Below are 15,107 nucleotides of genomic sequence, written 5' to 3'. Positions count from 1 at the left end.
AATATCCAAAGAAAGAAAAAAAATGGAATTATTCCTAACAATGATTTGATCATTGCTAAACTCTGTTTCTAAAGTTCAACTTGTTCCAGTAAATAGGTGTGTTGGTGTAAACCTTGATATATTTAATAGCTATTTGCCTGACCATACAACTTATAAATGAATATTTAAAGAAAGTAAGGATGCACAATAAATATCAGGCATGTAAAACATAGTATGAACTTTATATTATATTATTCATATAATGAAATTATAGCAGGTAAACATCAGCTAAAATAATATCTGATCTAACAGATTATGTCAAAGCGTTTAATTTGAGTTCTTGGGCAAAATGGTTTATAAAAGCCAAAGTATGTTTGTGAAGTTTTTTCATGTATGTTACTACTAAAAAGAAATGAAAATGTGAAAAGTCAGGACTGTTCTTTGTTTTTGTTGTATTCATGGTATCAGTTAGATTTAGTTAGAGCTGTGGTTAAATGGTTAAACGGAAGATATAGGTTAACATAATAATCATTATTGACAGTAACGTGATTATAAGTGTTGAATAGATATAAAAGACAGCAGAGAGAGCAAGGTATGTGTCTAGTCATAAATTATTTTTATCAATAAAACTAATAGAAAAAAAAAAATGTTTTTGGCCTATATTCCTGTCTTGTTTGTTCAACCCATGTAGCTTAGTTCCTCCTTTTTAGGGCAGCAGATTTGCATGAGGCTGTACTGTTATTGGCATTCAAGGGTCATAAAAGACAGGAGGTTATCCATAAACCCCAGAGCAGCACAAAGTCAAGGTTTGTTGATGTTGGTGATCAGACAAATACGTAGAAAAAGAGATACTTTCCTTTTGGATAAACTGTAATCATGCCGTACTCTGAAGACAGGATTAAGAAAATGCTTCCTAAGGTAAGAAAAATCACCAACAATTGAAATAATTCTTTTTAAATGAAACATGAAAAGGTTGTATGTACAGATTTTCTCAGTGTTTGTCTCTTTATCCTTTGGTTTTGAAGACATATATCCGTAAACACGTGGCCCATGAAATATATGTCGCTTTGACTCACTTCAAAAATCTTGTGCCCGTGATGGATAAATATGGTAAGAAATAAACTAAAATAACAGCTAACAATTTAGATTTAGATTTAGATTTATAAATTTTGCCAAGTGCTCTAACTGATCCATGTTTTTTTTGTTTTTTTTTACAGTTTACAATGATGGAACCACAAAACACTTGATGAGTCTAACTGGAACCATTCCCATCATGTACACTGGTAACAATGACTTTGCATTTCATTCACTGTGACCGCATGAAACAGCTAAATTATAAATGGAAGTTGCATTTGACAGTCTGATCAAATCCAAAATAAGAAAGATAAAGGTCATTATCTCTCAGAATATTAAGACAAAATACTTTTCCCCCCTTGTTCTTATACCAGACAAGACCTACAACATCCCAGTGTGCCTGTGGATTGAAGAAAGTTACCCCCAAACTGCTCCTGTTTGCTATGTCAGACCCACACGTGAGATGATGGTCCTCAGAGGAAAGTTTATCACAAGCAACGGTGAAGTCATGATGCCTTACCTGGAGGAGTGGAAGAATGTGAGAGTTGATTTGTTATCTTTGACTTTTTGTCTAATTTCATACAAAGTACGGCTTGTACCATCTTCTTAGTGTAATGTAAAATTAAGTGCAACCCTTTTTCTTTCCCCTGTCAGGGTGAATGTGACCTGGTGAGCCTCCTGCAGGTGATGACTGCCATGTTTGGAGACTTCCCTCCTGTTTGTATGCAGTCTTATCCAGAGCCTGAACAAGCCTCTTGTAAGTCACACTCACACAGGCAGACAGCGAGTCTCCACGTTGTGTCAAAACAACATCATCTATGCCCCAGATACAAGTTGGTGTTGATAAGACAGATCCAAGATTATCTAGACCACACCTGATTGAGTTGAATCTAGGTTCATTTCCTCATAAATATAGAGGCACATAATAGCTTTTCCTTGTCAACATGTTTATGAGTGTGCTGTGACTGATAACACCCCTCTTGAGTGAGAAATCTACTTTGTTTTTAGGTTGGCTGGAGTTCCAGAGAGAAGCAGAGGTGCTTTCAAATGCAGATGGAAGTCTGTATATGTATTTGGCCAGAGAAGATGGTCTCCCGTTTCAGCAAGAAAATGAGACCAATTGTTAGTCTTTTGTGGAATTTGACAAAAACTTGTAAAAAGATTTCTTATGTGTTATCTGTGATTAAGTGTTTTATCCTTTACACAGTGTCAGATGGTATCCATTGATTATTTGATGTGTCATGTTGTCAGACGAATAACAATATACTGTATGTCTATTCAAATTATTTAGGCCAGAGGTTTTCAAACTAGGATCCTCGAATGGTTTGTAGGGGGTCCCCAGCAAAAGGAAGAAGAGAATATTTGAACTTTTCTGAGATTTGGAACAGCAAATGAAGAAATAGGTATGGGCTGTTTTGACTGATTGTAATTTATAGTGATCCTAGTTTGATCACCGATTCACTCTGAAGGCTTCAAACCTAAGAAAAAGTTACTCAGAGGGGATTCCTTAAGACAAAATCTGTGAGTCCGTGGTCTAATGTGCATCTGTTGTGACTGTAAATGTCAAGCAACACGTGATAAAAAAAAAAAAAAAAATGGACTGTGTTTGCTGTGAATGTATTGCAACCTGTTTTAAATGTTTTTAAAATGTTTTTCATATGAACATGACAAACTACTTTGAGATTTGAATCCCTGCTTGTTAACTGACTTGTATTGCTTTACAAGTGGCTCATAAAACTGTATCTGAATTGCACCTAAGTGCACTTGTTTTGGACTTTTCACCAATGACGACAAAGGTTAATTTGGAGAAGACAGTCAGGTGCAGACCAATAACGAGTTTATTGTAGACGAGTACAGCTCTTCTAATTTTGACAGAGAATATGGGGCAGGAATTCTGACAACTTTCCAGTTAAAATGAGAAACTACTGCTTAAAACAGCTGTAGTTTGCAAAGTTGTTCATTAGTGAAAGCCAACTTGTTTTGCTTGAGACAAAAGTATTGCCAAAGACAGGACTGTTAATTAACATCATAATACAACCTCTTGTGAAAAGTGACAGATTTAGTCTGGTATTGGTATATTGGTAACAAATAAAGAGCTACATTAATCAGGTCTGTGCTTATTATTCTGGAGACAGCTATCTGTTGAAATGCCAAACAAACATTGTTCTGTATAACAGCAGCCATTTTGACATGAACTAGTGGGGTAAACTCAGGTGTTATCAATGTCACTACTTAACGTTCGGGGTGCTGCTATTGCGCATGATGGCTCACTGGGAAGGCTTTGCTGCACTAAATAAATTAGTATTATTGTTAACACCTGTGTTTACCCTACTATTTCCTATCAATATAATGACTATGAATAAGATCTATTGCTTTGAAACTTTGACTTCACCCAATGTGACATATGAAAATGTTATAAAAATCATCTACTGGGGTATATACACTGAACATAATTTTAAGCAAATGTCAATTTATCCTTCAGTTCTAAGTGGCTTTCATATTTTATCAGTCTTTTTGACTTCTGAGATGTCTTATTTTGACGATGTCTCTTGCTTTTCCCCTCCTTTGGTCCAATCATGACAGTTTTAGAAACTCTCTCTATTTTCTCAGCTTTTTAAAAAAATATGTATATATCAAAATAAATTACATAACTGCACTGTGGGTGAAGTGGGAAGTCACACCTACAGTATGAGTCACTTGTGTTCATACAAGTTGCCTTTGTGGTAAGAGAAATGAAAAGATTAAATTGGATTGTTGCTTAGTATTTTCGTAGACCCCTAAGGATCCCCCGGACCACACCTTTGATAACCACTCGCCTGCTGCCGACGTCACGGCAGACCGGAAGCAGTCAGGTGGAATACCGGAAAATCCTCTTGTTGACTGTCGGATGTTTGTTTTTCGGCCTCTTTTGAGAACTATTGATTAACCGTTTTGTGTCCTTTCTATTCCAGTTTAATTTATTGAGTCTTGCAGCATCAACAACAGAGAAACTGCTCGTGCTGGTCTGGAAGGTTTCATATAGACACTGAATCAGTGTCTACTGTAGTCGGGCCCGAGGCTGGGCTAGCTTTAGCCTAGCATTCTCTGAGGAGCCGCTAGCTAGCGTTAGTTTGTGTCAGTCCAGCTGTCTGTAAAGTCAGCTGTTTGCTCATTTAAGTTGTTAATAAAAACGATATAAACAAACACGCAGAAACCATGGCTGTTGTCAACGAAGGTGCCCTGAAGAAAATGCTGAAGGTAAGCCTGCTGCTCAACTGTTGCGGCATTTTTCCAACAGTAGCAAGTTAGCTAATGCTATCGATACCAAAAAATGATACCATTAGCCAGTTAGCACATTCACATTTCCTGGTATGGGTCATACTTAACAAACCGTCCGTTTAGCATCAAGTTTAGTACGTTAAAAAATTAGTTTTTATCATAAAGAATAGTTTACATCTTATGACACACTTGGCTAAGATGTCTCGTTTTAATCTTTGTATCGAAATATGCAAGTAATCATAGCCAACGAGCTAATATCACCACTATAGTAAATATAAACATGTTTTTAACCCATCATTCCTACGACTGTTTATGAAATTCCGTGTTTACAACATGGATCCTACATACTAATAATCTGTTTTACAGCCTAACAAAAACAAATGTTAGTCGGTTGTTTTCTTAGTCAAGAAATTTCATTTTGCTATCAAATATAAATTATTTATATGCCACATGTAAAAGGCTTTTTACAGTTTCTTTATGGTTCTACCATCCATGTTTGACCATACAGATTACAGGCTCATTCAATCATGAGGTCTGTTTACAGATTTGGGAGTGATGGCAGGTTCCAGCCATGACTTTTGACCTTGATAGTCAAATTTTCACACTGTGACCACAAGTTGTATCTTTGAAGTGGATACAAGGATCTTTACTATTGTGTTGATTTTTGAGGCCCCTGACAAGAAAAGCAGTAGAGATTCCACTGTAATAACCACAAAATGTAATTATAATTACCCAGAGAAAAAAATGTAAACATTGGCTCTTCTGGTCTGCGTGTCCTGAATTGTTTCATATAATTCCAGGTGAATTTGACCCTGTGGCAGGAATTAAGAATAACTGTATAGAGAAAGCTAATTTTCTCATTGATGGTCTTGTTTGTTTATGTTCGTCATATAGGTATCAGTATTATATATTGAGACTGTTTCATATAACCGGTCAGAGATTCCTTGTAGTACATTGAAGGACACTGTAAAACATTATTGAATATAAGCAGGGAGCAGATAAACGACTACAACCTACAGGGCATGCAAAAATTACTACCTAAGATAACAACTGCGCTTTGTGTCAACTCATTCTGATTGTTACCCGAGTGTGTAAATCATCAGTACACAACCATACATGATTTTTTCTCCTTTTCTTCTTTTGTTGTCATTGTCCAGCAATACAAATACAGAGATCTGACTGTTCGTGAGATAACCAATGTCATCTCCCAGTACAAGGACTTGAAGCCAGTAATGGATGCTTATGGTAAATTGAATGATACTGATCTCCTGTTTGTGTCTGGTCTCAGTTATATTTTGTATGCTTATGTCTTGGTTGGCTTGTTGACATGGGAACTTATTGTATTTCAGTGTTTAATGATGGCTCCACAAGAGACCTGATGAGCTTGACAGGAACTGTCCCAGTGAGCTACAGAGGTAAAGAATGTTTCTCTTGCTTTTTGCAAAATAGCCTCTCTCTCTAAAAAAAAAAAAAAGTCATAAAAAGTTAAGTGTGGGTTTCTCTTAAGTTTTGCTTATTTGCTCACCTACTCTTTCTCTCTTGTGTGCTTACTCAAGTTTGCTATATTTATCTTGTCACTTTTTTAAACCAAACTTGTCAATGGGCCTGTTTGTGGCAAATGAGGGAGACGGAGGGAGAATCTTCTCATCCAAAACGCCGACATTTTCAGTACAGTACAGTACAGTACTAGAGATGCATGATGTTGGATTTTTGCCAATATCCAATATGCTGATATTGTCCAACTCATTTTGGCCAGTCGTCATTGCCGATACTGATATATCTCTTGGCACCTCACAATTCGATTTAATTTAATTTCAATATAGTGGGTTATGATGCACTCATGAAATGATTATCAATGTATCTTGATCAAAATTTTAAGCTTTTAAGCCAGGGGGTGGTAGTTGGATTGTATCCATCTGCAGTTGCTTTTGCTCATCCATCCTTACCAAAATTGGAGAACTAGCCTGGTTAAAATGTCAACATAATGAACATTTCCTAGTTCTGTTTTCACCACCCAACTGGTTGACGGAACGTACAGGCCATATTTGAAAAATTGTTGCAGGTGATCATACTGTTTAGAATTTGATTTTAAATCTCAGATTATTAATTTTTCTGCATTGATTCATAATTTCTCAAGTGAGAATCACAATGTATCCAATAATTTAATTTAGTTTATTTAGTTTATTTTCCCCACCCCTTATCTGCACTAACTAATTGCAGCAAACATCAAGTCTGTCTCATAGAGGTATTATTATATCATTATGTTTACTCTTACTGTGTTGGCCCATTGACAAATTCAGACACAAAATACAGTGCTTTTCAAAATGCAAACATTCACTGGGTAATATAAGAAAACTACTACTGATGTTTTTTCCCCTTTGTTCTTCACAAATTTGTCATAGTGAATGGGATGGCATCTCTTAAGATGGACAGTTAAATTTGTAGTGTTGAAGGAATATTATGTAGCTCCTCCTCACATGACAGACACAAGGATGTAGGGGATTTTCAGACTGTAAAATGTATTTTTGTTTGGTTTACAGCATATCATAATTGTAGTTTATCTTATGTAGAGGCCCACTGTGCTCCTGAAAGCAAAATGCAAAATGTGCCTCAAAATAACAAGGTTTATGTGTGTGGAGTGATGGAAATATTGAGGCTTAAAACATTCATATCATAACATATTATCTGTGTGTGTCTTCTGTAGGCAATGTCTACAACATCCCAGTGTGTCTCTGGTTGCTGGACACATATCCCTACAACCCCCCCATATGTTTTGTCAAACCGACCAGTGCCATGATGATCAAAACTGGCAAGCACATTGATGCTAATGGCAAGATCTACCTGCCCTATCTACATGAGTGGAAGCATGTAAGTGTGAGGTCTTCAACCAGCCTTTTTACTTAAAGACTGTTTATTTAAGCCATGACAATATGTGTAATGTGTAAGCTGTAAAACATGCATTTAAAATGAATAATTAATAAAAAGATTTGTGTAATGCTGTTATAGAATATTTAAGTTTGACTCCAGCAGCACTATTTACTGTGTACGTGTAAGTTAAACTGTAGCTCTGTGGAATATTTGTAATATGTTTATGAGTACCTGGAAGTCAGCACAAAATGGTGCAGACCTGAGGGCCATAAATGTAACTGTGCCTCTGGATAATATTTGAATATATTTAATATTTGCCTGGTGATCATTTGAAATAGCATTCTGCACATATTGTCTTAGTTTATGAAAGTTTTCTTTCATTTGTTTGTCTTACAGCCTCAGTCAGACTTGTATGGTCTGATTCAGGTGATGATTGTGGTGTTTGGAGAGGAGCCTCCTGTGTTTTCTCGTCCCACCACACAAGCCCCTTACCAAGCCTTCCAAGCAGCTGGACCCCCTAACCGTGAGTGACACATTTTTAAATGGGTCAATGTAAGTGTCCGTAGCCCTGGCTAAAGTGTCAGAAAAACAAGGTGCTGAAAATGCTCAAAATACAATTCCTACCCCCTAATTTGGTCTTTTATCAACCCAACCATTCATGTAAAAACATATAAGGTGTTTGAGCCGCCCCATTTATATCAATGATAGTAGCCTAAACATCAGAGACACTCTCAATAATAAGTAATACAATTCATGAAACTGTATAAATTTAATATTACAGCCCTCATTAAGGTAGGAGTAATCTGCTTTAGCTAGATGTACTTATAAAAACTGGACACTGAGTATCGTATATCCTATTAAATTGGATTAATCGTAACATTTCCTGATGTCAGAAGGTAAGTTTTTAAAGTGTTGTTGTCATAAGGTGACTGTTGACAAGTTCATAACTAGTATTTAATTGCATTTTCACATTTTGTCTAAAGGGTTATGACATTTCAAGACCTGTGTGGGTTATATTCAGCATTATTGCTGATGTATATTGGAACACCTGACTTATTATTGCGTTGTGTTCTAAGTGATGCATTTATTTCTTTAAGCACCAGATGGAGCTCAGATACCACTGCATTGCTCCATGGGAAAATGAAAGTGAACATGTTTTGACCTGTACAGTATGTGCTCAGATCTGATTGTTTCACTCTCTCTCTCTCTCTCTCACTGTACCTCAGCTTCCTATATGCCTGGCATGCCTGCGGTCTCATCCTATGGCCCAAATCCCAACCCAGGGTAGGATGTTTGCTGTGCAGTTCTCAACCCTCTTCCCCAGCTAACACTCTTGCACCTTATTTCCCAACAAACCTGTTCTGGCATGTTTGTTTTTGTGGTTTCTTAAGTGACCTATCACACAGAAGCATATTTATTATTTAAACACCATGCAAATAGTTCTCTCATATTTATAGCTGCAAGTCAAAAATGGAAAACATAAACCATGGATTTTTTTGTTGATCCTTTTACCATGTGCAGAGGCTATCCAGCATACCAGTACCCAGGGGGTAACTCGTACCCAGCCACTGCTGGACCTACACACTACCCCACCCAGACTCCAGTTTCCACAGTGGGTATGTATCACATTTAGTATTCAATGTGCTTTTTTTCTCTTTCTTATGTGCATATTTGAAAGTTTAAAATTAGCACAGGATCCAAAAGTTTTGGAAAGATGAATATGTTCATTGTATGTAAAACTGTCTGCATTTCTCCTTGCATGTGCCCTTTTTGTCAGACAAAGTTGAATTCACTCCTGAAAAAAAACAACAATACAAGTCCTTCTTTCTGTGGTCTTTTCTTAAGCCTGAGTGAATACGCTTGACCTTTTGACTCACACTCTCTCACCCTCTGTGTGACTTCGGTGGCTCGTTGAGCCGCCAGTGAAAGGTCGCTACTGTAACTAGAGTGGGGTACATTAAAGGCCAAAGGGTGGGATGGACCTGAAGGAAAAGGACCAGTAACCCTCCTGCCCCTCACATCTTACACCTCAGAAGCATTCAGCGCTATATTTAGATCTTGTCTACAAGTATATGGATATTTTTGAAAATGCATATTTTCCTCTACGTTTTGACCTCTTATTCACATGCAGACTAAGTTTTAGGTCACCAAAATGGAGATTTTTGAAAATATGAAAAAAAAAACATGCAGATGTTTCAAAACTCAGGTTTCTGTTCATCTGTATGTGCATGTAAAACATCCATTTGCATTGGCAGATGCCCATTGTTGCTTTGTGTACTGAGCATGCACCTGAAATGACAACAACAACAATGGCAGACTAGCAGTTGGCTTACATTGGTTAGCATTGCTGGGCCATGCACAAGAGAGGTGTCGAATTAAAATGAAGTTTGTGTTTTTAAGTTAATACATCCAAAGAAAAATGAACTCACTGCGCGTGCTCAAAATGTTCGTCTCTGGTATTCGATGTATAATTTGATGTAGACGCCATCTACTGGCCTGGCATGCTTGGTTGAGTGTTTGGAATAATTTTAGCATTCTTATGTGTACGAAGACATTTTGTAAGATGAAGTGCATGTAAAGATAATTGTTTTTTAGATGGATGTGGAAAATGCCCATTTTCAAAAATATCAGTGTATGTGTAGACAAGACCATAGGTCTCCACAGTAACTCCACACAAAGAGACGCCTGTGATCTTGTTACCCATCTGCTGTCCCAAGTTCAGTTACCACCAGTCAAATGCTGGTCAAGGACCCGCATGCAGGAGGGGCTTTTGCTGTCTCCTATATTTAGTAAAGGAAAAGAGTAAAGTTTACCCATAGACTGCTCAGATGTCATGGCTGAATCAACTCTGACATTTGTAGTGCTGACTCCAAACTGTACACAAGGTGGTCTTGACTCTCAAGACATCAGTGGCTTTTTGACTTACATAACCTGGCATTTGTCAGTATTTGAGGCTTTAGTAATGGTGCTTTATTGATTTATATGTCTGTTATTTTGATCATTTTCATGTACTTATACGTCGGAACCAAATAAAAAAAAACATACAATCTAAGCATACAACTGTACAAAATATGTGAATACTTAAGTAGAATACAGCATTCTGATGAAACAACGTGCTCAATCACCATCTTTAAAACATCAAATGAGTGACTGTAGAGTGGAAGACTGGTGGTCACTTCTCTTCTATAGATTCAGAGACCATGCCAAGAAGCAAGCTGTTGTGGAGGTTCTTGGTGTCCACTTCACTGAGATGCTTAGGACGGGTTCACACCAGCCTTGTTTAGTCCAGCTGAACCGAACCTCGGAGCATTTACTTTTTTGGGCTCTAACTTTGTTACTGAACAAACAGTAGCTTTGGATATTTCCATCTCCATCTAAAAAACAATTCTCTCGAAGCAGTGGTCTCAGACCACTGTCAAGTGAATTCTGGGGCAGATCATTTCTGCTCCCCCACTCTCTCTCCCTATTTCCTGTCACATCTTCAGCTGTCCTGTCATTAAAGGCATAAAATGCCCAAGAAAATATTTTAAAAAATTAAGGACTGACAGACACAAAGCTGGACTTATGGCGAAGTGAGAAATTCCAAATTATTTAATACCCACTGTTGTACAAGACATTAATATGTGTAGTCCTTTAAAGTCTGCTAGTATGCACTCCAGATGAAGACCAACATGATGGTGCTCTTTGTTGACGTTTCATTTGTTGTCGTTTTACCTGCTGACTGTATGACCAATAATCAAATGACATTTCCACCACATGATTTTTCTTTACAATTTTTGGACAGTTTGAGTTTTGCCTTTGTGAATGCAAACTAGACCAGTTGGAAAATTCAAAAATTTAAGCCATGTATCATCTTCACATTCAGGAACCAGACCTTAAGGTCTGAATATGCCCTTAATGTTGGCTTTTACCTTAAGTTGTTACCCATATGTACATATGTAGCTCACCTGCCTCTTAATGCTGGTGGTGTGTCTGTGGTGCTTCTTTGCATTGGCCCGAGATGCTTGTGACACTTCTTGCACAATATGTCCTGTATTCAAAGTCTTGTCAGGTCTAATTTGGTCGTACATGACAAGCAAATGAATTGTGACATGAGGATCCCCTTGCTTTGATTATTTCCTTTTTACTGTTTGACACAGAAACAGAGCACTGCTGTAATCCTTTTATTTCTATAGCGGGAACACAGAATTATATCTGTGTGGATAATATAAAGTATATGAATGTATGTTTTTTCTAATCTAGAGTCAGTCCTCTGAAGGTGTGTAGTTAACTCTTATGTCAATATACATTGTTGGCCAACATTGAAACCTTGTATCTTGCTCAGATTTGGATCTCAAAGGTTATTTTCTGTTCTTTTTCTCGTATCCATTCTTAACCTCTTCCTCCTCAGGCCCAAGCAGAGATGGCACCATTGGTGAGGACACCATCCGTGCATCTCTGATTTCAGCTGTGAGTGACAAGCTTCGCTGGAGGATGAAGGAGGAGATGGACAGAGCTCAGGCAGAGCTCGACGCGCTGAAGCGAACAGAGGAGGATCTGAAGAAAGGACATCAGAAACTGGAGGAGATGGTCTCAAGACTGGACCAGGAAGTGGTGAGAGATCATCCTCTTTTTCAGTATTATTTTTCCCTGTCCTGTTCTGTTTTCTTCTCTCTCATATATTATATCATTATGTTTCTACTAGACTGAGGTTGACAAAAATATCGAGCTGCTGAAGAGAAAGGATGAGGAGCTGAGTGAGGCCTTGGAGAAGATGGAGAACCAATCAGAGAACAATGACATTGATGATGTCATTGTGCCCACAGCTCCACTTTACAAACAGATCTTGAACCTATATGCTGAAGAAAATGCAATTGAGGACACTATCTTCTACCTGGGAGAAGCCCTTCGCAGGGGCGTCATAGACCTGGAGGTTTTTCTTAAGGTGACCCATCCAAACAGTTGACACCAATGACTGACTAACACAATGTCTACATAGTCTGCTTAGTTAAAACACACAAATGAGCGAAGCAGCAGCTTTAGTCCTTCGTCTGTTACACAGGATGTATTGAGGCACAACATCAAGTGTAAGTCACAGCAACGCCCAGATCCCAACACACAATCACTGTAGTTAAGCTCATAAAACAGAAGGAAATAAGTTTGAAAGTGTAAAGAATATTCTTTGGGTCACAGTTTTATGCATGAACAATGCGATGGCCCCTAAATACATGAGGCATGGACACAAGGCAGAGTAGGTAGAGTGGAGCAGGGTGTTTTATCTGCTACACACACTCCGTCTTTGTAGCAAGTGGTTGTATGCCAGCCACCGGAGATTTACTATGTGTATATAGAGTTTTGCCTAGTGATAATGCAGTTGAGTATTGCAGGGTTTGGAGGTGCGGCTAAATTAACTGGTACTGAATTAATGCATTGCATGGTTTTAACTACAGGATCATGGATACATTTGATTGATTATCAGTGTAAAAACACCCACTGGTTGCTCTGCTGTGTTGCATTGCCTTTGGTGCAATGACGTATTTATTTAAATCATTTTTAAACAGATTGTTCTGTTTTTGACACAGAATTATATAGTTTTGACCCATTGGAGGGTCACACACCTGCATGTATAGGCCACATAAAAATGAGATGAGCCAGGCGATGCATACGCGGGTGGTGAAACTTCCGTAGTCAGTGGAGCAGCTTCAGCTGATTAAAACGGATGTGCTCTTGCAGTCATGCCACAGCAGACGTGTTGAGTCCCTGCCCCATGTATTTTGGCCATGATGATACGAGGCGTCTGTGTTGACTGTTGTGTTGATTAAAACAGAAGCGTATCTGTTTTGTCAGATGGATGACTAAAAAAACACTGCTGAAATGCCTCCTGTGTAGACACGCCTTAAGAGAGTCATACACACACACACACACACACACACTCCACTGTGATTTTAGCGTTATTGACTTTTACTGTCTTTTGTTACAGCATGTACGCCTTCTGTCCAGGAAGCAGTTCCAGCTTCGTGCCCTCATGCAGAAAGCCCGCAAGACTGCCGGCCTTAGCGACCTCTACTGACCCACACAGACTACCTTCATATCCTCACGCCCTCTAACTCTCTTCTCTTCATCCTCTCTTTTTATTCCCTTTTTAATGTCATGAAGTTCAAACACTCCCCCTCATTTTAATCAGTAACAGTAACAACAGCAATGAAACAAAATGCAATATTGAACAGTCTTGTTTAGCACAGTGAAATTTCAAACTGTGGACATCATTTGTATTTTGATCTGACCAAATTCTTCCTTGAAATCAGCATTCCCCAAAAATTTTGTGCAACAAAAATAATAAAAATCACTGTTAACACATTGTGAAACAAGGTACTGCGGTTGACACAAAAACATGCGCAGCACACGTGCCATATTGGTAAAAGTGAGCTGAGGGTCTGTTCTGTGTTTGCTCTCAGTATTTGTGGTATGGCCAGGCCATAGGTTCTGTTAGCAATTCCTTTGCCAGACAAAGTCATTTGGCTAGTAAGCACAAATTGTTAGGGGCGAGTAAAGCAGGGCTTTGTAATGAGCCCCATATGTCCACACCCTTCACATAATGAAAAGGTTAAGCTCTGATATAAATACCCGGGGCAACCTTTCGGGAAGGGCCGGGGTCAGCCTCAGGATTTAATGCTGTGTGCGGTCTGGGTCATGTTCAGTAGCCATGGAGTCAAAGTGATTGCTTTTCATTCAATGGAGGTGATGATGAACATTGACCTGAACTGTCTTGTTTGAGTCTGTTAATGAGCTAGATTTTGAGCTCCACTGCCCACCTGTCCTATTGTTTTTCCCCTGTTCTGTGTGTGTCTCTTTACAATGGTGTGAGTGAGGTTCTTTCATTGTATGTCAGCTGCTCAGGTCCACCCTCCAGTCTGACTGCATTAATCAATCATGTACATTGGTTGGTTTACTCTGTACAGTGTCTCTGTTTAAGGTGGGCGACAGTCTTCACATACTGTATTCTAAGGTATTACATAGGCGATTCTTTTTTTCTTTACTTTTCTTTTTCTTTGAGCTGTCCACTCATTCTCAGTCCTGCTGAGAGGTTTAGGTTTTCAGTAAACATGAAGAAAAAGTTGTGAATAAAGTCAGAGTGTACAAGGGTACAAAAAGTAAATAACTATTGTACTAATCAAAAAGTTAACTTAATGTAAAGTTTGCAAACAGGTCTCATTTAAACTAGCCTTTTACTAAATGCACTTTGAATTGTATGATAGAATATCTACTGTTTTTTTTTTCTTGTTTCCAATTCAAGCATAGACCACCTGTTCTTTTATATCTGTAGATTTATGTAAATCAGTACAAATAAAAGAAATCAGATTTAATCTCTGTGTTCATTTTATTAATCAGTATTTCACAGTTTTGTTTTGCAAACCCCAATTCCATGTGTGTTGGGATGCTGTGTAAAATGTAAAGAAAAAAAGGTAATGATCTGCAAATTCTTTTTGACCTTTATTATATTGAATACAGTATATTAGATGTTTTCTGTAAGTATAGAATCATTCTGAATTTGATGCCTGCAACACGCTCCAAAAAAGTTTGGACAGAGGCACGTTTGTCACTGTCCACATCACCTTTCTTTTAAGAGTACTGAAATAAGCAGGGACATCCTTGCAAAAGATGTCTGATTGGCATCAGAAGTTGAACCAAAGCCTGTACATACCAGTGATGCCATGGGCACTAACTAACACACCTGATGGCTTTAGGGCTTGTACCAATCTGGATGGTCCTTTTCCTCTCAAGCCCAGATGACACAATGTCCATGATTTCCAGCTGGAAATGTGGACTCATGAGACCACAGCAAATCTTTCTACTGTCGGTCCATCTCACCTGAGCTCCGGTCCAGAGACATCTGTAGTGTCTCTGAAAGTTGTCAGTCAATGTAGTAATAACCTTTATGTTTGTGTTTA

At 38.2% G+C, this 15,107-nt stretch overlaps 2 protein-coding genes across 2 annotated transcripts; both read left to right on the top strand.

Moving 5' to 3' along the window:
• Positions 1-738: 738 nt before the first annotated feature.
• Positions 739-3,120, top strand: LOC146316315 (tumor susceptibility gene 101 protein). The gene is made up of 6 exons (XM_084733986.1): positions 739-897; positions 1,005-1,089; positions 1,197-1,262; positions 1,428-1,591; positions 1,708-1,810; positions 2,062-3,120. Exons 1-6 carry the CDS (start codon positions 856-858, stop codon positions 2,178-2,180), a joined length of 579 nt encoding a protein of 192 aa, XP_084590112.1. The 5' UTR covers positions 739-855; the 3' UTR covers positions 2,181-3,120.
• A 760-nt stretch (positions 3,121-3,880) lies between these two features.
• On the top strand, positions 3,881-14,522 carry tsg101a (tumor susceptibility 101a). The gene is made up of 10 exons (XM_084733982.1): positions 3,881-4,290; positions 5,469-5,556; positions 5,661-5,726; positions 7,016-7,179; positions 7,576-7,702; positions 8,406-8,463; positions 8,701-8,795; positions 11,570-11,772; positions 11,864-12,103; positions 13,139-14,522. Exons 1-10 carry the CDS (start codon positions 4,249-4,251, stop codon positions 13,226-13,228), a joined length of 1,173 nt encoding a protein of 390 aa, XP_084590108.1. The 5' UTR covers positions 3,881-4,248; the 3' UTR covers positions 13,229-14,522.
• Positions 14,523-15,107: the final 585 nt, after the last annotated feature.

The sequence above is a fragment of the Lutjanus erythropterus genome, chromosome 13 (genome assembly GCF_056507025.1).
Source record: "Lutjanus erythropterus isolate fLutEry1 chromosome 13, fLutEry1.hap2, whole genome shotgun sequence".
NCBI lineage: Eukaryota > Metazoa > Chordata > Actinopteri > Lutjaniformes > Lutjanidae > Lutjanus > Lutjanus erythropterus.
The sequence above is the reverse complement of the archived record's forward strand: the minus strand, read 5'-3'. Positions and strand labels throughout refer to the sequence as shown.